The sequence below is a fragment of the Stylophora pistillata genome, chromosome 6 (assembly GCF_964205215.1).
Source record: "Stylophora pistillata chromosome 6, jaStyPist1.2, whole genome shotgun sequence".
Lineage (NCBI taxonomy): Eukaryota > Metazoa > Cnidaria > Anthozoa > Scleractinia > Pocilloporidae > Stylophora > Stylophora pistillata.
In genome coordinates, this window is record NC_142524.1 from 23,316,358 (window position 1) to 23,339,970 (window position 23,613).

The window sequence follows — 23,613 nt, forward strand, 5'->3', positions numbered from 1 at the left end:
CTCTCCCATGCATGTTACCCTCGTTAAATAAAGTTGATTGATTAATTGATTGAATAATTCACCCATGACCAGTACTGTTTACCATGACATCAGTTCACGTGCACACTGCCAGACTGTCCATCCATCTCCTTTCAAATCAACAGGCCCTACTTACCGATTGGATCGTATTTCATGAACTCCAGCTTGGGTTTGAGTTTGTTCCTGGTCATCATGTAATAATATCCAGTACCAGCCATACTAACAAGTTGTACAATTATGCGCCTACAAAACAACAAAAAGAGAATGAGGTTAGTTCTTCGCGATCTTGGTGACTCACACCTTGTAGATCCATGACACTAGCTAGCTGTCACTAGAAACCGCACATAATTAAACCACTAGTTACATTGCCCACTAACTTTAATTTTAACAAGATTGCGTACCTATTCGCCGGGAAAAATAGTCACTTACCGGGAGCAAAGTACTGAAGCCCAGACCTGATCTCAAATCCAAACCTTAATAATACTGTAGGTGCATGTTTTTTTAACCTTTTTTGCAGCTGGTCGCGAATCAGCTCTTTACAAATTAAAATTATATACCAAGTGATCACTTACTTTGATTTTGATTTCGCCACTGCAAATCAAAATAGAGGGAAATATTAGAAAGGAAAATAAAAATAGCGACGAGTCATCAAGAAAACGAAGAGAATATACTTACTTCTACTAGTGGAGAGTAACATTTTTCCTCCAGAGAATGAAAATGGCGACCCTTTAATTGTCATGTATCAGTCATAGACAATGCCTCTGTATGCAGCCTGCAAAGGTCCTTGGGATATCCAGAGCGCGAAGACTTTCAATATGGCGCGTATCGGCAGAGTATTTACAACAGGAACCCCAGGCAGTTTTAGTAGTTATGATCGGCTTAGTCACTTAGTTTGATCAGATATGTAATCCCCTTCTTCTGCCAGGCATGATCCGCCCTTTGCAAGAAGAGGTGCGATCTCGTCTTAGATCAGGGGTCGCCATCACTAACTTGACGCAATGCGTCGAAGAACTTGTTTTGAACAGCTTAGATGCTGAAGCTACCTGCATTACAGTTCGGATAGACGTACCGAATTTCAAGATCCAAGTGTGTGATAATGGTATTGGTATAGCTCATGGAGATCTAAGATCTGTTGGAGAGCGATACTCAAGTAGTAAGTGCCATGTTCTTGAAGATTTGGAACAGTTGAGTTTTCACGGTTTCAGAGGAGAAGCTCTTGCAAGTATTCGAGAGGTCTGCGATGTGCTCGAAATATCCACCCGTCATCGGTCTTCTTATCAAACCTACTGCAAAATGTTTCGAAACTCTCAAGTTCTGGAGCTTAAAGAATCCCAATTTCCGAGAACTATCACAGGAACGAGTGTTACAGTTCATGGGCTTTTCTCAAACCTTCCTGTGAGGCGTAAAGCTATCATGGAAACACTTGACTTTGACCGCGCTCGGCACAGACTTGCATCCATTGCTCTCATAAACCCAAAGACAGCAGTCACTTTGATAAACGATTCATCAGGAGCAAAATGCCTTCAAACGCATGTCTGCAAGTCTGTCGTCTCAACATTCTCTCAACTGTTTGGCAACCAAAGATCAAAACACTTGCATCAAGTACAATTTGAACAGAGCAACTTCAAAGTCTCTGGTTTTATTTCAGCTGACACACATCATAGTAAGAGTCTGCAATTTTTGTATGTAAACAGGCGTTTAATGCTAAAGACAAGACTTCACAAGCTTGTGAATAGCATTCTTTCAAAATCAGAACTTTTGAAGAGATTGCCTGTACTTCAAGAAAAAGATGCTGCGAGATCAGAGAGTCACCAGAATAAAACAACAAGCCCTCAGAATACAAAGATTTTTGAGAAACATGGTATATATGTTCTAAATATTGACTGCCATGTCACTGAATATGACATTTGCCTTGAGCCAGCAAAGACATTGATCGAATTTCAGAATTGGGACAAAGTCCTGTATTGTGTGGAAAAATGCATTGAGGAATTTCTAAATGCGAAAAACTTGTTCTCCAATGAAGATTCAGCAACCTCAGGTGTATCAAAACCAAGTGGGGATGGATGTGTTAGGAAAGGTTCATCTTCTGCTAATCTGGAGGCTTTTGAGTACAAAAGGGAGATTGAAACTAGTGATGTCAAGAAAAGCTTGCACTCTTCAACCGTTTTGAGACCAAAGGAAGATAAGAAATCTGAATCAAAGGAATGTGATAATCAGAATTACACTTCTTGTTCAAAGAATGAATATTCTGTCTTTGATGTTTCAGAAAAAGGACTGAGATGTAGCGATGATAGGATTAATGAAGATGACATTGAAGATCAAGAAATCATCAAGACATCAAGGAATGTCACTGCACCAAGTCCAACCTCTGTTTTAGAACTTGCAAACACTAACACTGTGGCAACAAATGCAAACCGCATTAGCTCTCTCCTCCCTAGTGTCAAGTCATTTCATGTTTCTTTCACCGGCAGTTCTGTTGTAGATGGTGAATTCATTAAAATTATACAAGATGAAGTAACTGGTGCAGCAGTCAGTCATGAATTGATATTGCCCACCCATGTATCTCATGCGCTAGATAGTGTGCACAACATTTCTGCCAGTGATAGTAGTGTCAGTGGAACTGGACACAACAGTGTTAGCCAGGCAGATGAACTGTCAAACAAGAGCACTGCAGATAGCCTGGGTGCCTGTAATACATCCAATTGCACCACAAGGAATAGACTTATGGGCTCATTGTTATCACTTGGAAAGACTGCACAGAGAGACAGTCATCAATCTGATTCTAACAGTCCAAAAGGAAGAGGAAGTGTTTTGCATTCAACCTGCAAAAACAATCTTCAACCCTCAGTTTCCTCAATAAGAGGTGAAAAGAGAACCAACGTAATGGCAACCTTTACTTCTCCAAGCCCTATTTTTCTGAATAGGCAGTGTACAAGGAAAAGATTGCAAGAAACAAAGGAAGCTTCAGTGGATGAGTTAGCTTTGTCATCAAAGACTAGGAGACTGATCACTCTGAAAAGAAATTGTAACAGCAGATTTGTTCCAGACAGGAGAAAATCAATGAATGTCAAGAGAAGTGACCGGTATGCAAGTGTAGCTCCTGTTAATAATGTTTGCAATACTAAGTCCACAGCATTTTGTAATGATTGTTTTGTCAATGAAACAATTTTGGATGGTAGTTTGAATCCTAATACCAAATGTCCCATTCAATTTAGCAATACTGATGGCAGGGCTGGTGTGGCCAAGCTTGCCGAAGAGACCTGTGACTCAAGCAATTTTTCATATCTCAGAGAATATGTTTCAGCTAAAACTATAGATCAGACATGTTCATCAAAATTTCCCACTGGAAAAAATATCTCTGTAGAACCTGGATGTGTTGAAAATGAAGTGTACTCTAAGCAAGTTGATAAAGACAGATACATTGAAAAATGTCTAAAAGACATGAATGGCCATCAAGAAAGGAATGCTGGAAAGAATGAATTGCTTTTAATGAAGGGTAAATCTAGTCACAAGTCATTGACATCAGAATCGAAACTGAATCCTGATGCAATTGAAACCCACAGAGGATCGTTAGAAACTTCAAACAAGGATTGGTTTTGTACATTTGATGCATCACAGGGAAGAAAACTGTTTATCAATAGTCGAACTGGACACTCTTCCTTTGAAGCACCAAATGATTTCAGTGTTATAGATGATGGCTGTCCAGTGTTAAGTGAAACTGAATTCTGTGGGAAAGAAGAGGACTTTGGCCAGCGTGTGCCACACCCATGTGCCTCTCATTTGTCATTTTTGTGTACTCCTTGGCTTCCACGGGAGGATAGGAAACGGGAATTAGCCCCAGCTACTGAGGGTAATGTTGATCTTGGCTCTGATGATAAAATAAAATTTTGTGAATGGATCTAAAAAGTAAGATAAGAAACGCCAAAAAAATTTTGTTCTAGTCTTATTTTGAGATATATGCATGGCTACTTCATTTTCTGGACTACAAGAAGCAATTGAACTGTGATTTTTCTACAAAATTTACCTGGATGGTTGCAAGAGGAGAAACACTAAGAAACATTATCAGCCAGGGCTTTGTTGTTTGTGTTCATGTGTACATGTATCAGTAAATTCTCTCAACTACTTTGCAGTTAAATGTATGGTAACCAGAAGAGAGAATTGCCTTTGAGACCTAGTAAGTCAAAGGATTGTGGGTTCCTTCCTTGGACCCCAGTGTGAAGTGAATGAAAACACTGACCTTTATTGCCAATTGTCTAATTCAGAACATCACTTATAACTGGGCAATATTTATGTGGCAGTTCATTTCAAATGTTAGTTGCCATTTAAAAATACAAATTTGCATGTTTCTGTACATTTTAGGAATGGGTGAATCTCACTTGGCCTCTCTATACAAGAAACATCTCGAAGAGCAAGAAGCAGAAGAAAAGCTTTGTAAGTGGACCAATGCAAGTGCCCTGCAAGCTTATGAACAAGACTTACATAAAAATGGAGGACAAACTGTAACACAGCTACTGGACATTTGGAAAAATCCTGTATTTGCTGCACCAGAGAAGGTGAGGAAATGGAATAAATTATTCATCCCAACAGTTTGTTTTTGTTGGAAGTCATTGGTCTCTTTTCAAGAGACACTAACTAGTGTGAGTGTGAGTGTGCCTTACCATGATCTTGGATTTAAGGAGATTACTGGATTGTCTGCAAGGACCATAATTATACTTCTGGCATTGCATTGGGGTTGATTTTGATTGAGTAGGTTCCTGGCATGGCTCCAGATGTTTTTTGCAGATCAAGATACTGGTCCAGTAGCTCCTTTCGGTTCACATATATCTTATGCAGTCACTGAACCAAGCTTGGGGCTTGAAAAAATTTGCTTGACAGTCTTGATTTCTGCTTGCAATCAATGACATAGATGATAGAAGTATGCTTTTAATTCTCTGTCTTTGACTGGTGCTGTTGGTTGTAGGAAACCAAGGTCTTCTTGGCTTTCATGACGGGGCATTTAATGCTATTTGTCTGAGTTGAGTGGTTTTAATAACACTCGCATAGGCACCAGTGTTGCACTGACAACGCATATGCGTTATTCACCAAGCTTGTTTGGTCAACGCGAATGGATATTGGCCGAGTTCTATTTTGACATTTTTACGATGGGGACTAACACTATGTTGGATTTACAAGAACACGTGTGTTTTGATGCCATACTTTAATCGTTGTGGCCAGCCGTATTGTCCTACACAACAATTAAGTACAAGGCTTTCTTAACAATTATTTAATATACTGGAGAAGGCATAAAATGTGCAAAATGTTCCTCATTAGGATTTATTCCACTGAAAGAATTGTTGATTAGCAACAAGTAAAGCAATAGATAGAAGTGCTGCACTATGGCAAGCACCATAAATTGTGTTAAAAGGGAATTGACATTCTCAACTAAAAACAACTTTGCATGAGACTGGGAATTTTAGGGAAGTACATGTATGTTTTAAAATTTAAGGACTTCTAAACCACTTACTATGTTTCTCTCTTGAGAGAGCTGTCTGTGGTCAGCGAAATTTCACAAAGCCCTCATTTTTTTGCGGATTCTCACAAGTGAAGGTGTGTTTTTTAAATATTTGTGGCAGGATATACTCGCGGTCAGCAAGTCAGGCTTGGATAAATCACACATCTCAGTGCATAATGTGGTTCATCCGTATCGTTTCACAAAAGAGATGCTGGCCAGTATGAGGGTGCTGCGACAATTGGATGAAAAATTTATCGTGGGAGTCGTATCTTATGAAGGTGAGATACTTGGTTTATCAGTCAGAAGCAGTCATTCGATTAACAAAGTACACGACCGTTTAGTAATTATTTTGAATGTCAAACTAACTCAACGAGAGATCGTGTAGTCTGATCGTCCAGGTGAGTGTAGTCTTAAGAAGGACTGTTGTCAGTAGCGGTGACTGACGTTTCGACAACCTGGGCGGAAGTTATCATCAGAGTTAAGTCGGTGAAGAGTTGTTGTCAGTCGAGTGCACTAAGTCCGGTTCGTGTAAACTTATTAGTCAGTTTAGTCATGATGTTATTGGTTTTAAGACTCAAGTGGCGTAAATCGGTCGTGATAGGATAGATTAACGAAATTTTCTACTCTGGGAAACGGATTTTCGAATTAGTCTTTGGACGGCAATTTCACTAGTTCCTAGCTTCAAACACACCCTGTTGTTGGATGTCATCAACTTTTGGCATCCTACAAAGAACTTATTTGCCAAGGTAGGTAAACATAATTGAGGAACAAACTAGAGCTACCTAACTTTTACAAGCAGATTGAAATTGACCAATTACTGAGACTTGACTCTTACTGACCAAAAAGTGTATTTTCCTTTACATTATCAGTATTATTCACACCATGAGATAATGGGAAGAAGTAATTAGAATATGAACTTGAGGGCATCGTTTGGTTTGGCAGTTAATCCTCAAAGCCCAAAAATTGTAAGAAATGTATGGAGGAGCGTGGAGAGAATTGATGGTGAGATCTTTTGGTTGAAAGGGTTAATTGATTATCTTCGCGAGTCTAACAAGTAAGAACTTCAAAGCAAAACTGATCAATCAGATGGTGACTTCTACTCAGGTTGCCAAAACGTTAGTCTTGCCATAACTATGGTCTTGCTCACTAATAAGAGTCGTTTTCAAGACTACTCTTAGGTGGTCGATTGGACAACACGATCATGGATAATATGAACAGTACACATTAAATGGTTTGAACCCGGGGGTAACATGTGAAAGTGCAGTGTGATCGTACTGGTGAGTGTGGTCCTGAGAAGAACTGTTGTCGGTGGTGGTGACTGGCGTTTCGACAACCTGTGTGGTTGTCATTATTGGAGTCAAGTGATGACTTCCGCACAGGTTGTCGAAACGTCAGCCACCACCACCGATAACAGTCTTTCTCAGGGCTACACTCACCCGGACGATCGCACAACACTTTCACATGAACATTTCAATTCGTTGTACTACACCACCACCGCCAACAACAACAACACCAGCAATTTGCTTTATTTTGTACCTGCACTTTTTGAGGGTAAACTCAGCTGTATAATCAAAGACTGAATATTGTTGTATGAGGAAAAGGTTATCATGTTAAATGTTCCTTTAGGTTTGTTTTTGATCGTTAAAAAATGTGCAGTTATGAGGAAAACGGATCAGGATCACAGATTATAACATGTCGTAAAATAGGTTGTGGCTATTCATCGTGGTAAATAACGCTTTAGAAGAGAAGCGTAATCGTTTGTCTCACGATGTGGTCACTCGGGAATTGGATCACCGTGTCAGTTGACCTAAAAGGGACTTTAAACAGTCAGGACGGCAACGCCACGGAAGACGTCGATTAAAAAATGAGTTTCTACTATTAGTTAGAATTTCGAAAATAGCTGCATATGTTTACCGTCTCATAGGGCGCCAGACCTCAAACTCAACATAACGCATAAAAGTAGCGTTGAGTTCCAAATGTAAATTAAAACAACTTGCCGCCGCGGCTTAGCTTCACAGACGACGCAAATTTTGGTGATTTCACGTTGTTGTTTTGCAAAGGACGGCTAAGAAATGTACAAAGTTTGAAAACGCACGTGCTGGGCTATTATTCTGTCAATTAGATCTATTGTTTTTCCACGTTCTCGTTGCCGTAGCCGTCGTGGTTTGCTTAAAGTCCCTGAAGAGTGCACAAGCACTGTTTGTGTGGAAGGAAGCAAGGAAAGAAGTAAATGCACGACACCAGGAAAATTTTGATGTGTCTGTAAATAAATGCAAGTCCTTTTACACCTTCTAACTGATGCCTGTTCATTTTTTCTTGTCTTTGAATATTAGAGGAAGTTGATGGCTTACTGGTCTTGGTGGATCAACACGCTGCTCATGAGCGGGTTCGATTAGAACGGCTTCAATCAGGTATTGTTGTGCGCTGCGAAAAATATATGAAACAAAATAATGAGAAGTTACCTTTAAGAAGCACGCTTGTTAAGTTTTTTGTAATCGGTCATCAGGGGTATTGATGATAAGAAACATGGACACATTACTATATGATTGCACTGTTACAGATTGTGATCAGATTCCTCCACAGAAAAGAGGAACCCCATTAGACAATGCGCCTCACTCCCCACGTGTGGCTCTGTTTCCAAGCTGGTGATAACGCCAACTAGGAGAGGCACAAGTTCTAATTCTGTCGAAGCCTGAATTTTTTCAGGCTTCTTTTCTGTAATTACTAAAACTGTAGCTCACTTGCGAAGATCATTACTTTACTTGATACTTAATGCTATATAATTGCTGAAAATATACGACATTTTTTAAAAACGTGTTTCGGCAGTTCTTCTGTCATCTTCAGCTCTAATTTTTACAAAGTACAAAGTTGAACTCAAAGTGTATAACGAAATGTTCATGGGACAAAATAAAAATAGAAACAAAACAATGTATACAATTACAAATGAATTTTTAAATTAACATGATAAAGTTGATGATAAAGTGTAGGTTTTATCCCACTGATTGTGACTTCTCTACTGCTATCCAGACCTCACAATAATTGTCTTTTGATCATACAACTCTTTGAAGGTGTCAGTGACACAAAAACTGGAGGAAAACCCTACTTAATGCTATAATTATTGTCTTTTGATCTTAGAACTCTTTGAAGATGGCAGCGACATAAAAGCTGGAGGAAAACTCTACTTAATGTCATAATCATTGTCTTTTGATCTTAGAACTCTTTGAAGATGGCAGTGACAGAAACACTGGAGGAAAACCCAGGATCAAGTCTTCCACAGTCTCACCTCCTCTGGAGCTTTTTTTGTCTCGAGAAGACATTTGTCTCTTGAAATCTTTTCAAGCTGAAATAGAACGTATTGGGATACGTTTTATCATTAGCAAATCTTCAGAATCCTCTGAGGAGGTATCAGTCCTTGTGGATAGCGTGCCATCTGTGTTTGTCGAACGAGAGTTTTCTGAGGTCAAGCGTGGAAGACCTTCAGTTGCTTTAAATAATGTGAAGGTATGATCAAATGTTTGTAGTTAGTCATTCAGAGTTTCCCAAACTTCGCTCCTTTTGTACGCATGGTTTCATGCACTAGAGAATATGTAATTTCCGTTGAACAGATGTTTGCGTTTCCTTCCTCTTCTGGTTTATTGTGTATTAAATTTAACAGAACTTGACCATTCTGGTCCATTTGAGGCCATTCTAGGCCATCTCTTCCGCTTTAAAGAAGGGCTAACGCTCGAAACGTCAGCTTTGAAACTCTTTTTACGGTGACCAAAATACATTATCAACTCAGTTGACAGAACCAGAATTACCTTGTTGCTCCCACCGACGTCGCACCGCCGTTTCTTTGGAAACTTGCCTCCTTAATTCATTCTGGAAATGACTTTCCTTTAATCCTTTACCAATAGTTACAAATACTTGATTTGTCTTAACAATCGCAGTAAATGTGCAAACACAAAGTTTTGACTGAGCTAATCACAGGGCTCTAGACTCAGCTTTTCATTAAAGTCGTCCTTTGGTAGTATTGGTAGTAATACATGTTGCAGTACTTTAGTAAGATGTTTATCTTATTAAAAAACAAAAAAACAAAAAAACAAAACGGAAACATCACGGCATGCCACAGACTTCTGTACATAATTTGCCAAGGAAGGCGACTTTTGTTGTAAATTCAATTGGTGAATATTTTCTACCGGCCATAGAGGCCAAAACAATTGCAGCGTGGAGCACTGAGTTTTCTCCTGTGTTGACTTTGAAAGGCTCAGTCTGTAATATGTCACATGTAGAGAATACCTCTGTGTTTTAATGGGCATTTTATTTCCTGATTTAGGGGCTGATCAGAGAACATATTGAAGTAAGTTTCACCTTTTGTTGAGACAAAAAAAAAACGGTAGCTGATAAAATAGGTGACTCTTATTCGATGGTTCAACACATAATACGGGTAGATATTTTGCGAGTGGCGTAATCGTAATATTTTCCGAGCCCCTTATGACCGAAGGAAGATACGAGTAATTAGCAAAAATGTCCGCTCATATGAAACCATTCAAGTGTTATCATGGCCAACCAAAAAAAATCCGAAGCACTTAAAATATTTTTCTGTTTACAAACGGAAGCCTAGAAACGGAAAAAATCAAAGTTTGAATCGTTCAGTGTAGCATTTATTGTTGCTCCGCTTTCCGTCCGTATTTTTGTATTGTTCTACATTGTAATACCTTGTCATTTTTTTTTTCGTGGTTCAGTGCCTAGTTGCAATTGCAAAATGCCTTTAACATGTTTAACGTTCGGACAAGGCCACCTTTAGCCCCTTTGGTGGGAATTTTACAGGAAGCAAAATGCATCGCTGTTGTTTTGCCTCGTATGTCTGGACTCCAGGGCACTTGTATTTTGACTGATTTTTGTGGTCTCTGTAACGTTAGAGTTTACTGTCAAGGACACTTCATTTTTCCAACTACTGCTTTGAAGCAATCATTAGGGTGGTACAGTCTGAAAGCAGAACTCTTATAATCGTAACAAGATGTTTTGATATTGTCAACAGCAATTATCAAGGACACGAGGAGTACCCCCAGCCATTCCCAAGACTATTTCTGAAGTGATCAGCTCCCAGGCTTGCCATGGTATGACTAGAGAGTTTAAGCACAGAGGTTTTCACATACGTGAATTTGATCTGGTTAAAAATGCATTTGTTTTCCAAGTTGCATGGAGGGGGTGCAGGGCATTAAGGTGTTTCATAAAACATGCAATGACAAAGAGAGGGATCTCTCTGATGCTTCTTTTGTCAAGTAGAAGTTGCAGCTTTTCATTAGTAGCATTAAGAGGTACCTGGATTGATTTAGTTGTATCCCGCAAACTACGTGTGAAAAGTATTGTATGAAATACACGGTTAGTCATACTTTGGGACTGAAAAGAGTTTCATATTTGTTTTCAAGTGAGCTAAATAGATGACCAACAGTGCTTCCGCTCGGAGAACATTTCTTTCCTCATATTAGTTAATGGCAGAGATAAGAAAATGCCATGTTTTGTTAAGAATACATGTACATCTTTAATAAAGCAGAAAGAAGGATTTTTTTTTTCTTATTGTTGTTGGTGTTTATTTTTATGATATGACCACATTTTACGTGGATTTCAACCATTGTTTTAGCAGTTCTTCATTTTGCAGGTGCTGTCAAGTTTGGGGAGCCTCTTGGCACAACTGAGTGTCAGGAACTAATTCAGAGTCTCTCTAAGTGTCAGTTACCTTTTCAATGTGCACATGGCAGGTAAATGGTGCTACATCCCCTGCCTGTCAGTTTCCTGTGTAGAAGGTTTATTATTTAGTAAATAAACCCCTTCAGGCGGATGGTGTGTCAGCTGATAATGTCCGCGGCTGAGAGGTCGTCGGAAAATGGTTGTTTGGACGAGAAGCGAAGCTTCGAAGGCAGATGTGGAATTGTGAGGACAATCTCTCTGCTAAGGGCATTATCAGTCGACATACCAGCGAGCCAGAAAGAGGTTTAGTCATTTTATAACCCTTCCACATCGTGCAAAAACCGCTCTTTCGTCTATGCCTGAGTTGGACGATGGCGGTTGGTTTATGTTTTAGTTAGTAAACGCAGTCTATTAATTCTCTATTTTATGAAGTGACCCGGGTTAAGTTTGTGTTGTACTAAATCTTAAAGCCTACTCGTAACTTTCTTCATTCAAAGACGTGGAGAGCATATTTTGTTACCTTAATTCTACTTTCCGGAGAAGCAGTGGTGACCAGCTTTTCAGGTTAATTCGCAATTAATGGACTCTATGAAATTGAGTTTGTTCTTCTATGTAAAATGATAAAGATGACAAAGTGAAAGTTTTAGCTGGCATTTTTCCCGCGCTGCCTTTGTTTCTTTTCAAAGTAAATAATCGGAAGAGAAATATCGACGTCAGACGGGAGTTATTGCGAGATAACTGTCCAGTGATTTTTCACCTCGTGACGTAAAGTAGCCCATAAAATCGAGCGAAAAATAGTGGGTGGGTTATGATGGATGATACATGAAACTTTCAGCAAAATCCTTGAATTTGAGTGAAACCGGCATGCGTCCTGAATGTATTTAGCATATGACCCCTACAGCCTTGCTTTTGCTTTCATTAGAAAAAAAAAAAAAATTAGAAAAGAAATTAAAAATATCTGTTGGACAGCTTTTCATTATGGCGCAAAGTGAGCGAGAACCCTAGCGGCCCTGTGCGATGCAAGTCGAAAGAAGAAAGGAAGAAAGGAAAAGGGTGGCGGTCTCATGATAAAATTCATATTGATTTAGTTAGTGGAAGGGTCACAAGTTGACTCTCAGTCACAAGTACATTATTTTTTACATAGGCCATCTGTTATTCCACTGGTTGACCTGAAGTTTTTAGAAAAGAAAGTTAATTCTGAGGTAAGTTAAAGTGCACACACAATATTTCACATCTCCAACCCAAATGATTACAGTTTGAGACTCGTGATGAGATAAGGGGGATTGAGTATTAACCTCGGTAAGGTAGCTTTTGGTCCAGAATTAAACCTTTAACTTTGACACATGCATGTGTTTATTAATACTGAGAACAACTGGTTTTTTTTTCCAGAGGAAAATGTGCACAGACCAAGATTAGCTAAGCTGCAGCCTGTCCTAAACAAATAGTAGCAACTTCAGAACACAAGCTGTGATTCAGAACTAACGAGAATTGTCGTAGTTGGTTGATTTAACATGCTTCTATCTGTTGTGTAGAAACTAGGTGGGTAAGTGAGTTGGTGTAAGCGGTTTTCTTATTCTATCCATGAGTCAGTGACCAGTTTTATCAGAGGGAAAGTTTTAAACGCTACTGAAGTAAGTGTCTAAGATATTATTCTTGTGTGGTTTCATTTGATCATTCAGGGAAAGCTACCACATTTTAAAAGACTCAATTTTTATTATTATTTTATTAATATTGTTATTGTCGGTTTTGCTCTTATGGTATTTACCTTTAAACAAAGCGACTATCTTGGAACAGTTTAAATATCATACATAAGGAAGCTGGCTCTTTCTGATTAAAGCATCAACGTTGGGACAATGCTTATGTTGAGAATGCTTTCATGAATGCCAATAATTCTTTGTATATCACTAAATAGTGAAATAGAAAGCGATATCAAAGTGACAGAGGGGATTGCTCTGCTTAAGAAGATTGATATTTAAAAATCATTAACCAGGTGTTACAGAAAAATTTGAAAAATTTCTTGGACGGAGCACAAAGAACAAGCGAGTCAAAGAGAGAAAAAATGACTGATTGAAGGATTTTGTGAGGAGGTAAAAGGTGAAATCGTATTTAGTCATTTGAAACAGACTGACGTTAGGAAAGGCTATTTAGGAAGTTGGAATATTTAAAGAGGAAGAGGAAGGAGATAGCTACTCCTGGAAACTTTGATAACTTTCTAGCGTAAGGAGAGGTTATAAAAGGAAAATTTCAAGAGGCTCAAACCTAGCGCTGCTTTACAAGTTAGTATTCTCTATGTTACGCATGACAATTTTTCCTATCAGTTTTCACTTTTTCCTCTTTTTCCATACGATGCCAGGTAGCCAACCACCACCAAGTATTTTATTGGCGTCATGGCTTTTTCTCCTTTGCCTTACCCCTTCCTGTTACTGACAACAAAAGGGTAATTGTGATCAAAAGGGGGATTTTAGAGGTTCTTTTTGGGAGAGTCCTAAGGAAGTGATACCAGATCAGTTAAGACTCGGTTTTTAATGCTACGTCTTCATATTCCATCAATTTTCAAGTCCGTTTCTTGGAATTAAATTTACTTCCATGCCACTGCATCAAGATATATCCCATAGCTTTGATGCGTGTGTGTCCATTATCTGATGTGTCCCTTGCTCCGTTTCCACACGTATTGGATTCATCATGAAACCCTCCTATACCAAATCCAATTCTGGACTCACACCTGTTGCAATCTTGTTGGCCGTTAGAAATGATAAATATTCTTGCTTTGGAAGCATCGTTGTTTACCACAGAATTGAAACCTTTCCTGTCGCAGCAGGAGACTGAGGGCCAATCAGCGTCTAGTGGCGTGTGATGAGATTGTCCTTCAGCGATCAGTGACTAAAGAGAGCTTGCCTGTTTTTTGATGACAACAAAAAATTATTTTGGTTTCTGATCCTTATCCCCGGACAGATCCTGGAGAAGGATGTGTTCCAGTAGGTCAATAACTTGGTCTCTTTTGTATCCAACCCAGTCTCTCCTTGTCGAGACTACCTTTGTTACAGTTTCGACCTTTGAGTCCAGCAGTACACAAACAACGATAATCTTTGTCGGTAAAACCGCTTTGACAAGTGGCGTTTTTCTTGCAAGGTTTTTTTTTGACACGTGCACTCTGAAGTCGAAAGGAGAGCTATGTACAACCATAATGTATACAGCTGTTTCGAGAAAGGTTGTCGTGGAAAAAGAAAGTGTAAACGTGTGGGTAATTTTCAGGTCACGGTTCCTTGATCTCAGGATTTCAGGGAAATCCGAGAAAACGTCGCTGTATGGACGAGGCATAGTGGGTTTGACGAAGTAATTAATTTATTTCACATTTTAAAATTCATTTACTACCGCATGCCCAGATTACCTTTCAAGGTTGTTGTGTGAACTTTTGTACTTTTGTCCGACAACCTTTCTCGAAACAGCTGTATAATACCAGTTGGCTTAGTTTTTACCTTCAAATTTCTCTCTCTCATTTTTTATATACAGTTTTGATACAGAGAGAACAGAAAAAAAAATTGACTACAAACCAAGGTGTGCTTAGCGAATTTACTTTATTAAAGTAGCTGCGCTACTAAAATGTGCTCTGTCAAAAAAGGAAGTAACACCTACTTCAGTTGCACGATAAAAAATAAAATTTTTCCTTCTTCAGATCGTGCTCGTGTCCTTCGTGAGTAACATTCAGTTCACAGTTGTAGTTTCCATTTCCACCCTCTTGTGTATCAAGAGTAATGGCGATAGATGATGTAAGGTGGCTTCCCTTGGCTAATGTCGATTCTGCAATCCATTTGTTGGGAAAGAGAAAGGATGTTAAACTGAAAACAGCTGGATTTATGAGCGAAATTGGTTGTAAAACAGAATTTGTCATGTTTACGATTCATTGGAATGGTAACGCTTTGTCTGACGGTTTATCTATTGGAACCAAATATGTCAAGTGTTGCCTGTTTTGTTTTTAATTGTTTGGTTTTTGGGGATAGGATTTTATTTCGCTCAGGAGGCTTAATCGATTCTTATATTGATAAATTTAAATAGCTCTATTAATTCTATGCGCAAGAGAAGGCGGGCGAAATGATATTGTCATTTTGTATTCAGGATTTCATGGCTGAGGCGGTGTACTGACACATACATCATATGACAAAGGACGTCAATTAGAAAAAAACAGTCTAACCCGTAAGAGTGGCTCTCCTCGTAATCATCATGGGAAATGGACCCATAGTCCTTTACAGCTACAATACCACATAAGTCTTAACGTTAAGGCAGATGCTTATGTCCTAAAAGCATCTAAATTCCCCAATATTGTCTTATAACAAGCCGGGGTTTATTAGCCAGCCAATCAGAAGCAATTGTGCAATTTTCGCCCGAAGTGTGGATTTAGAGGTTAAAGCTGTGTTTTCCTTCATAAAAAACTTACAACTGATTACAGAGAGATTAAAAAGCTTACAAGAATGAAAGAATAAGCCATAAACTTTGTTGGGAAGCACTGGATAAGTTATGGTAACTGATTTACCTCAAGGAGGACTTGGATAATATTTTCTGAAAAAAAGAGTTCAATTCTGCACTTAAATATGGCGATCGGTGACAGTGCGGCAGATGCGGATGAATCAAGAGGATGTTTTTGACGGTGTTGAATCCCTGAAGAAAGGGACTTCCACAAGAAAATAAGCTTCTGAGTTTCATCGAGACGAAAGGATATCTCGACTTTTGTATTCATGTGTTTTCAAGACAGCAATAAGGTAAAAAATATGATCAGCGAACCTACGATTTACTTTCAGTTTTCTGGAGTTGGAAAAAGTTGTGAAGAGAAGTTTGCCTCAGCAAGACTGAGGCAAATGCTATTTTCACGCACTGATTTACTTTCTAACTTTTGTTTAACTAAAGATTTGAGACTGACTGAAAGTAGCGTCTAGATTTCAGATGTAACGCTACACAATATTTAATTGATGAGTGAGGGAATTGTTAAAATGCGGCCGATTGCGTTAAAGTAACACTTGTGGCAAAAGTTAAAGTGCTCACAAAGTTGTAGTGCATGAACTTCAAGTTACAAAAGGTCTTTTTTTTAAGACAAAAGTTTAAGTTCACTCGAGTAAAGTCATGTTTTATACCCTCATAGTCAATTTGATTTTACGCCAACTTTAATTCACAGCTTTCATGTGGTCGGTTCGTTAAGTAGACGTATTTGTGTAAATGGATCATTGAGAGGCTGTGTCATTTTGTGATCCAGTGTGTAGGCTTTATCTTGCATTTACTCTCTTGTGAGACTGAAAGCAAATTGTCTCCTGCTTCTAAGAATTTAGGCAAACTATTATCCTAACTTTTTGGTATAATAATTTTGTATAATAATTTTTGTATAATAATATTGTATAATAATTATATCTAAGAATGCTTACGTTAATGTAACTAAGTATTGTTAAATTGTGAAATAGGAAAGGAGATCAAGCTGAAACTGGATTACTGTGTTTAAAGTATTGCTGAGAACAAAAGCTGTTCACTATGTGTTGCTCAAAAGTTTTGTTGTGTTCTAACAACAACAACAACAACAACAACAACTTATTGATTTACAACAATTGCAATTTGAGAAATGCCTACCCACAGTTAGTTAAAAACTAGTCGAGGCGGGTAGGTATAATTAAGTTAGGCTTATCACTGGTACTTACAAAGATTTCGAATTGGCAGCAGTTCAGATTACACTAAGAAAACAGTAGTTCAAATTTACCGTAAATAATAAATTAAAATTAAAATAGTAAATTAATTTAGTTATAATAATAACAGGAAAATAGAAAGAGACCTAGCTATACTGGTCGTCGCAAGAGGATTGATGGGGTTTTCAAATTTTTAATTATTTCAAGAATTGACGATGGTGTCAGTTAGATACAAGTTCTGTTGTTTGAAGATATTAATAAGTATTTCATGTATTTATTTTTTTAATAAATTTCTATAGGCAGATTTTTTAATACTGTCAGGTAAGGCATTCCATAGCTGCAAGCCAAAGTGGGAAAAAGAATTCTTAAGTTGTTCCAGATGAGACGACATGACATAAAATTTGTTGGTAGTTGCTGATCAACGCCCAGTTGTTCAAAGGCAGATTAGTGCTAACCCAGGGTTCAATTTCAATCCCGGTTTCTATATTTCTCTGTTCAAAAGTAGTTTTGGAATGATTTTCCCAATTCTTTTTAGAACAATCGATCTTCAAATTTTAGACAAATGGAATTACACTGAATTTTCTTATGAAGCTTTCAGATCTAAAATCAAATTTCACACTAACCCTGGGTTATCTTAATCCATCTTTGAACAACCCAGCCCTGGTGTTGTAGGAATGTATATCTGAGACATAGGTAAATAGATTTTGAAAACGGGGAGGAGCTAGTTTATTCTGAATATCATACATTAAACAAGAAACAGATTCGACATAAAGAAAATGAACAGGCAGGATATTAAGATTAATAAAAAAAAAAAGGAATAGCATGTTCACACTTTGGAGAAAAGTTATTAAACGAATTACCCGCTTCTGAAGGAGAAGAAGCTTATCCAAAGTTGACTGTAACGCTTGACCCCACGAGCTAATTCTATAAGTAAGGTAGGGAGAATAACAGACTGATATCACTTGACAATGATAGAAAGGGGTACAAAGTGTCTCAGTTTAGCTATCATACCAATGGATTTGCTAATTTTTAGAGCAATGAGATCAATATCAGTTTTCCAGTGAAGATTCTTGTCAATGAGTATGCCAAGATATTTAAACATAATCCTTGCATTCTAATTGTGAATATGACATTTTATCGATGTCAAAGATATTTATCATCGGTTGGAAAGATAGCTTTCTATAATTTCGAAATATAACATAATTAGATTTCTTAGCATTTAGAGTTAATTTGTTTGCTGTCAGCCATTCACAAAGCTTGGTTAGCTCAACGTTTACTTCTAATTCTAGGGATTTAAGGTTTGTACTACCATACAAGATACTGGTGTCATCGGCAAATAAATAAAACTTGAAACTATCTGATCAATTTTTAATATCATTTATATACAACAAAAACAGTAAAAGCCCCAGAACAGAGCCTCGGGGAACGCCGTAATCAATCGGAGCCTTTTCCGAAATATAGGGGCCAATGTTAGTTGTCTGCGAACGCAATTGAAAATAAGAAGAGATCCAGTTGTTGACTATTCCTCTTATTTCATAATGATGTAATTTCTGCAGAAGAATTTCATGATTTACTGTGTCGAATGCCTCTTTAAAGTGCACCTGACCCCTAAAAATTTTCGTTTAAAAAAATCTTCATTCTTTGGTGAGTAACTCTTCCAAAAAAATTTTGGATTCGGTCAAATCCTTAAATTTTTGTGCCCCGTTGAAGTACCGAAAATCGCATTAAAATCACCGCCATTTTGACTCATGACCGCGTTTCAAGGATCAAGAGTCTGGCGACTAATATGACGTCACTTCGAGAACCCAACAATCCGTATTTCGTGCCATTTTGCACAGTTTACTGGTTATGTTTGGAAGGTTAGATCGATATTGGTTGCAAATATGCCGCAGAATGAATCTAGTGCTAGAAAGGCTTTCGCAGGTCGACGACTGGCCGAAAATTTCTTGTGTCTTCTCGAAGTGATGTCACAAGTCTACTCTGCCCAGATCCCCATTTACGCGGTCGTGGTCCATTCGGATCTCGACTTCAACGGGGCATAAAAAAATGAGGATTTAACCAAATCCAACAATTTTTTCAAAGAAATACTCACCAAAGCAGGAAGATTTTTTAAAATGAAAAAAACTTAGGGGTCAGGTGCACTTTAAGTCTATAAAGATGCCATAGGTATACAACTTATTGTCCATGTTGTTTTGAATGGTGTTGATAATATCTAGCATGGCATGCTGGGTAGAGTGTTTCTCTCTAAAGCCATAATGAGAGGGAACAAGAATAGCTGCCTTAATTAAGTAAGATTTAAGACGTACATACATCAATCTTTCAAAGATTCTATTAAAGTTTGAGAGAAGTGAGATGGGCCGGTAATTATTAGGGTCTGTCTCGTCACCATCTTTGTATATTGGAATTACCTTTGCATGTTTTAGTTTAGAAGGATAACTCCCAAGCTCAATTGAAGTATTAAATATATTTGATAAAAGAAAAGAAGGAATAACTAGCGGGTTTTAAAATACGAGTTGGACACGAGTACAGTCCATGTGCTTTGTTGTTCGAAATAGACAGAATTTCGAGTTGAACTTCAAAGGGGGTCAGAGGAGCACAAAAGAAAGAATTAAGGAAACTAGTTTGCCGATAATAATCAGCTAAATGGTGTGGTGATTGAGGCAACTTGGAGGCTAACTTATGTCCAACAGAGGCGAAATGACCATTAAGAATAGCGGCGATCTGGGATTGGTCTTGTGTGAAATCGCTATTATCAGGTTTTTTGATTTTGCTGATGGATTTACGATTCCTTTTGTTTAGCAGATTATTGATACCTTCCCAAGTCTTCCTATAGCTAATACTCGATAAGTTAGTCTCAAAGTACTCGTGAAAGTACAGTTTTTTACTTAGATGAGTTAATGTTAGGATATGATTTCTAAATAATTTATATTTCTCTGTATCGCCTGACAAAAAAAGTTAATTTTTTATTTTTATTGATCATCTAATGCCTCTTGTGATCCATGGTTTAGAGAGTTGTTTTGTCCGGCGCCGAGAAAGCATCTTCAAGGATGCATGTTTATTGACCAGTCTGTTAAATTTATTGTAAAACGTTGAGAATATTTTATCGATGTCTTGGCGATTTTCTAGAGTGATGATATTCCAATTTATTTGAGAGAGTTTATTATTGAAGTTTTCAGGTGAGAAATTAGAATAGTCTCGCACTTTAGGAGAGGTAGATGGATCTCTGTCAAAGGAATCGTTTAAAATATTCATTGGACAGAGAACAGAACAAACGAATCAAAGAGGGAAAAACATAAAGTACTAGACAATGAGGAGACAAAAGTTGAAGTCGTTTACTCATTTTGAACTAATTGCCGTTCAGAAAGATTATCTTACAAGGATGTGTGATTAGTAAACCGGGCAAAGAAGGAGAAGCTTCTTCTAGCAACTTTCACAAGTTTCTAAAGAAAGGAAAGATTATAAAAGAAAAGATTCTTGAAGGACCAAACGTAGCTAGACATTCTGTTAGTTTTTCCCCTTTTCACATGAAATACTAGACTGTCAACCACTTACACGTATTCCATTGGTCCGTTATATCTTAGTGGATTTCAGTAGGTATAAACCACTATCCATTCAATTACCTCAAGGGCTTTTTTTCTCCCATCCCCAATCTTATCCTCCTACCCCCCCCCCCTCGCAGGACTAACAATAAAGCGCTTTTATTTGTCGCAAATTGCACTTTTTTGGGGGGGGGAGGGGGGTAGAAATCCTATCAAGACGAAACAAGATAAGTTCTGAGTCGGTGTCTAATTTCTTCTTCAGACCTCTTTTGCTACATCTACTTATATGCAGGTCCTTAAGGGCTGGCTTCATGTTCATTTCTTGAGGTTTAGATCGATTTCTTTGTCATTGAACCAAGATGTACCCCATGGCTTTGATGTGTTTGTCTCCATTATCTGAATGGTGCTTTGCTTCGTTCCCACACGTGTTGGAGTCGTCTCCATGCCCACCTGTGCCGAAGCCAATTCTGGAATCACATGATTTGCAATGTTTCTCGTCGTTGGCAATGATACCGATTCTAGCTTTGGCATTTTTTTCCCACCTCGAAGTGGGATTGAACCCTTCCTTGTTACAATTTGATTGCAAGGATGCCTCGGAGCCAATCAGCAACTTCCACGTTTTAGGACCCAGTGACGTGTCACGATAATGTCCGTCAGCGATCAGTGAGTACAAAGAGCTGGCTTGCTTTTTGACGAGAATGAACTTGGACAGATTACCAATCTTCATCCCTAGACAGATCTCGGAGAAGGATGTGTTCCAGTAGGTGGGCAGCTTGGTCTCTTGAAAGTCAAACCCTGTCTCCCCTCCTTGAGGATTAAAGTCACTCATGTTACTCCAGAGTTGCGAATCAAAGTGGAAGGTTGACTATTTGGATGGAAAAGTTGAAATGAGTTGAATGATAATTGGATTCATATGCAGATAACAACTAAAACGAGTAGAATGGTTCAATATATTCTACAGTGAGAATGGAGAACGGGATTTGTTTAGTTTACGAGAATTTGAAGCTCTCGGCATTGAGTCTCTTAGATCTTTTTTTCTGCTGCTTATTTTGGATCGTTCTTTCAGGTTGTTAAATATAAAAGTTAAAGATATAGCCGGGTTGGAATAAAAATCGTTTGAGATCGATTATTACTTTGCAAGTCCACACTTAGTTCGCGCAGCCAATGTTTGGGGATCCGCCTTGTTCACGGCACCCTTTGCATGGAAGATTAAAAAAGCAGTGTCATCCATGTAGTAGTTGCTTCTGCAGGGTAAATGTTTTAGCCATAAATTTGCTGTCGTCCAAGATGGTATTAGAAGTAAAATAAAAGAAAGTCTCGATGCATTAAAAAAAAGCGGAAATGGATTCTTGCCACTATTATCCAAGGACAGAAGAGAGAAGAAGTACAATAGACATAATAGTTTTAAAGGAATGGATACTGGGAATATTGTGAACCAACCCGTAGCTAAACAAGTTTTTATCACATTGTCTTTTAAATAATCTCAAAGATATTTCGATAGTTTTCTATGTCTTTCCACTTAGAACTCGAATGAGTTTCTTTTACGATTTTGCAAGCATCTTCCTCCTCTTTAATCTCTCGTCTGACGCTGATGATCCCTTTAGAGCGACGTAATGTAGAAGGTTCAGTTATGGAGGGGGTAAAAGTTATGGAAATTTTGAATAATGAACTTTGTGAGTATGATGACTACATTAAGAGATGGTTAGTAGTATAGGGGGCCTGACTTGACAGAAAACTCGTCAAAGCGGTTTTTGCAGAACAGAGAAGTACAATAGACATAATAGTCATCCAAGCACTCCCATGCCCTACGGTTACCTCTCTACTCACCTAAGGGATTTATGTATTTATTTTTACCCTACCCCTCCACGGGTGTGACAAAATTTCCCCCTACCCACCCCCTAAGTCGTGTCCCAAACAGACCCCCTGGATTTTTCATGGATCCCAGTCTGCCAAAAACCAGTTTGACCAGTTCTATTATTCTGCAAAAAAACGGTTTGACGTGTTTTCTGTCAAGTCAGGCCCCCTATACTACTATAGTTTCCCCACAGGTAGCACATAAAGATGATATCTCCTTTCAATAAGAAATCACATGTCAAATTTTCTCTTTTAAGTAACCGGAACATTTGACTCACGGGTAATAGTGACGACAGACAAGATACCTTGTTGCCGTCCATTTTCATCACCATCGTCCATCCACCGCCCCCGCAGCCCTCAAGGTTATCTGTCATGTGACAGTAAACGTTGACCTTCCTATGATCCACTAAAAGTTGAAAAGTTCTTTACTTGCCAAAAATTTCGGACGTTTTTAATTTCGGACGTTTAATTTTTGGACACTTTTTCCCTCATTTCGGACAAAAAATTCGGACACTGCGCTGAAACATGCCTAAAGCAAATTTACAACTAAAAAACATGAATTAAACTGAAATAAAATCTGTTAAATTGATAGTTTTACTGTACCTTCAAGGTTTTACAGCCGGATACACCAAAGAGAAAATAACAATAACAAACTCAATCAATAACAAACTCAATCAATAACATGCCTTAAGCAGTGTCTCAACTATAGAGTTCGGTCCAGAAAGGGAACTAAGGGCTCTGAAGCTTAATGTGGCTTAATGATCTGAGACAAGATCTTCAAAAGGATCTTCTGGTTCCAGTACTTTAGTGACAGCCTCTACTATTCCTGCCATCTCAAAACCCTTCCTTACCACATCTGGTTTGTTTCGGAGGTAGTCGTACAAACCAACAAGCCAGCAGGCGTGAATCGGCTTCATTACAGGTAACTTACTGCTTATATCAATGGAGTGTACATGAACACTTTTACGACCTGCTTTGCGATTTCCGTTGCATACAACTCCTGATACTTTCCTTTCAGAAACTGCTTGGCAGGACCATTTACTGTCAAGTCAAGCGGCTGGTAATAGTTGGTCATATTGGCTGGAACGAAAGCGCTAACGCAGTTGTTTTGAACGCACTCCGTCTTCTGTCCTTTGAACACGTCAAATACTAGGATAGCCTTTGGCTCATCAGGAAGGGAAAGATCTTTGCGTTTGTCCACGAGAAACGGAAAAACAACCTCCTCCAAGTGCTCGATCACTTTGCCTTCATTGCTCCAATGGTTTGGAGTAAGAGTTAAGTTAAAGTTCTCCGGGAACGTGATTCCTTGTGGAAGGCGTCGCGGGCTCTCACCCTCGTAAACTAGATGCATCGGGAGAAAAAGACCTGACATCATTACCGG

The 23,613-nt window shown here is 38.5% G+C and overlaps 3 protein-coding genes across 7 annotated transcripts in view; 1 reads left to right on the top strand and 2 right to left on the bottom strand.

Moving 5' to 3' along the window:
• The window catches only part of LOC111341346 (large ribosomal subunit protein bL33m), a 4,016-nt gene extending 3,230 nt beyond the window's left edge, over positions 1–786 (bottom strand). The window contains exons 1-3 of the mRNA XM_088725505.1: positions 694–786; positions 591–609; positions 155–261 (exon numbers count right to left, since the gene is read on the bottom strand). Of these exons, the coding sequence (XP_088581631.1) occupies positions 155–261; positions 591–609; positions 694–757 (190 nt within the window). The 5' untranslated portion in view covers positions 758–786. The remainder of the gene's footprint in view (positions 1–154; positions 262–590; positions 610–693) is intronic.
• Positions 787–820: 34 nt separating this feature from the next.
• LOC111341340 (DNA mismatch repair protein Mlh3) lies at positions 821–18,200 on the top strand. 5 transcript variants are annotated; one of them, XR_015988707.1, is made up of 11 exons: positions 821–3,868; positions 4,378–4,571; positions 5,631–5,787; positions 7,843–7,920; positions 8,724–9,010; positions 9,825–9,848; positions 10,530–10,608; positions 11,151–11,250; positions 12,324–12,381; positions 12,569–12,718; positions 15,293–18,200. XR_015988707.1 is itself a non-coding variant. In XM_088725230.1 (10 exons), the coding sequence occupies exons 1-10, from the start codon at positions 946–948 to the stop codon at positions 12,593–12,595; spliced, it is 3,924 nt and encodes a 1,307-aa protein (XP_088581356.1). In that variant the 5' UTR covers positions 821–945; the 3' UTR covers positions 12,596–14,851. The 5 variants fall into 5 exon arrangements, 3 of the variants coding, with proteins under 3 accessions (XP_088581356.1, XP_088581355.1, XP_088581357.1); XM_088725230.1 differs by lacking the exon at positions 15,293–18,200 and having other exon boundaries at positions 12,324–12,382; positions 12,573–14,851; XM_088725229.1 differs by lacking the exon at positions 15,293–18,200 and having other exon boundaries at positions 12,569–14,851.
• Positions 18,194–22,848, bottom strand: LOC111341339 (putative skeletal organic matrix protein 5). The gene is made up of 2 exons (XM_088725432.1): positions 22,538–22,848; positions 18,194–21,243 (listed from the first exon to the last, which is right to left on the bottom strand). The coding sequence occupies exons 1-2, from the start codon at positions 22,604–22,606 to the stop codon at positions 20,725–20,727; spliced, it is 588 nt and encodes a 195-aa protein (XP_088581558.1). The 5' UTR covers positions 22,607–22,848; the 3' UTR covers positions 18,194–20,724.
• Between the last annotated feature and the right edge of the window lie 765 nt (positions 22,849–23,613).

Coding starts and splice junctions, on each gene's coding strand:
- LOC111341340 (XM_088725229.1), top strand. CDS start 946: ATGATCCGCCCTTTGCAAGAAGAGGTGCGATCTCGTCTTAGATCAGGG. Junction 3,869..4,377: donor ATTAGCCCCAGCTACTGAGG/GTAATGTTGATC, acceptor TGTACATTTTAG/GAATGGGTGAATCTCACTTG. Junction 9,849..10,529: donor TGATCAGAGAACATATTGAA/GTAAGTTTCACC, acceptor TATTGTCAACAG/CAATTATCAAGGACACGAGG.
- LOC111341339 (XM_088725432.1), bottom strand. CDS start 22,606: ATGACAGATAACCTTGAGGGCTGCGGGGGCGGTGGATGGACGATGGTG. Junction 21,244..22,537: donor TGAAAATGGACGGCAACAAG/GTATCTTGTCTG, acceptor CCATCCAAATAG/TCAACCTTCCACTTTGATTC.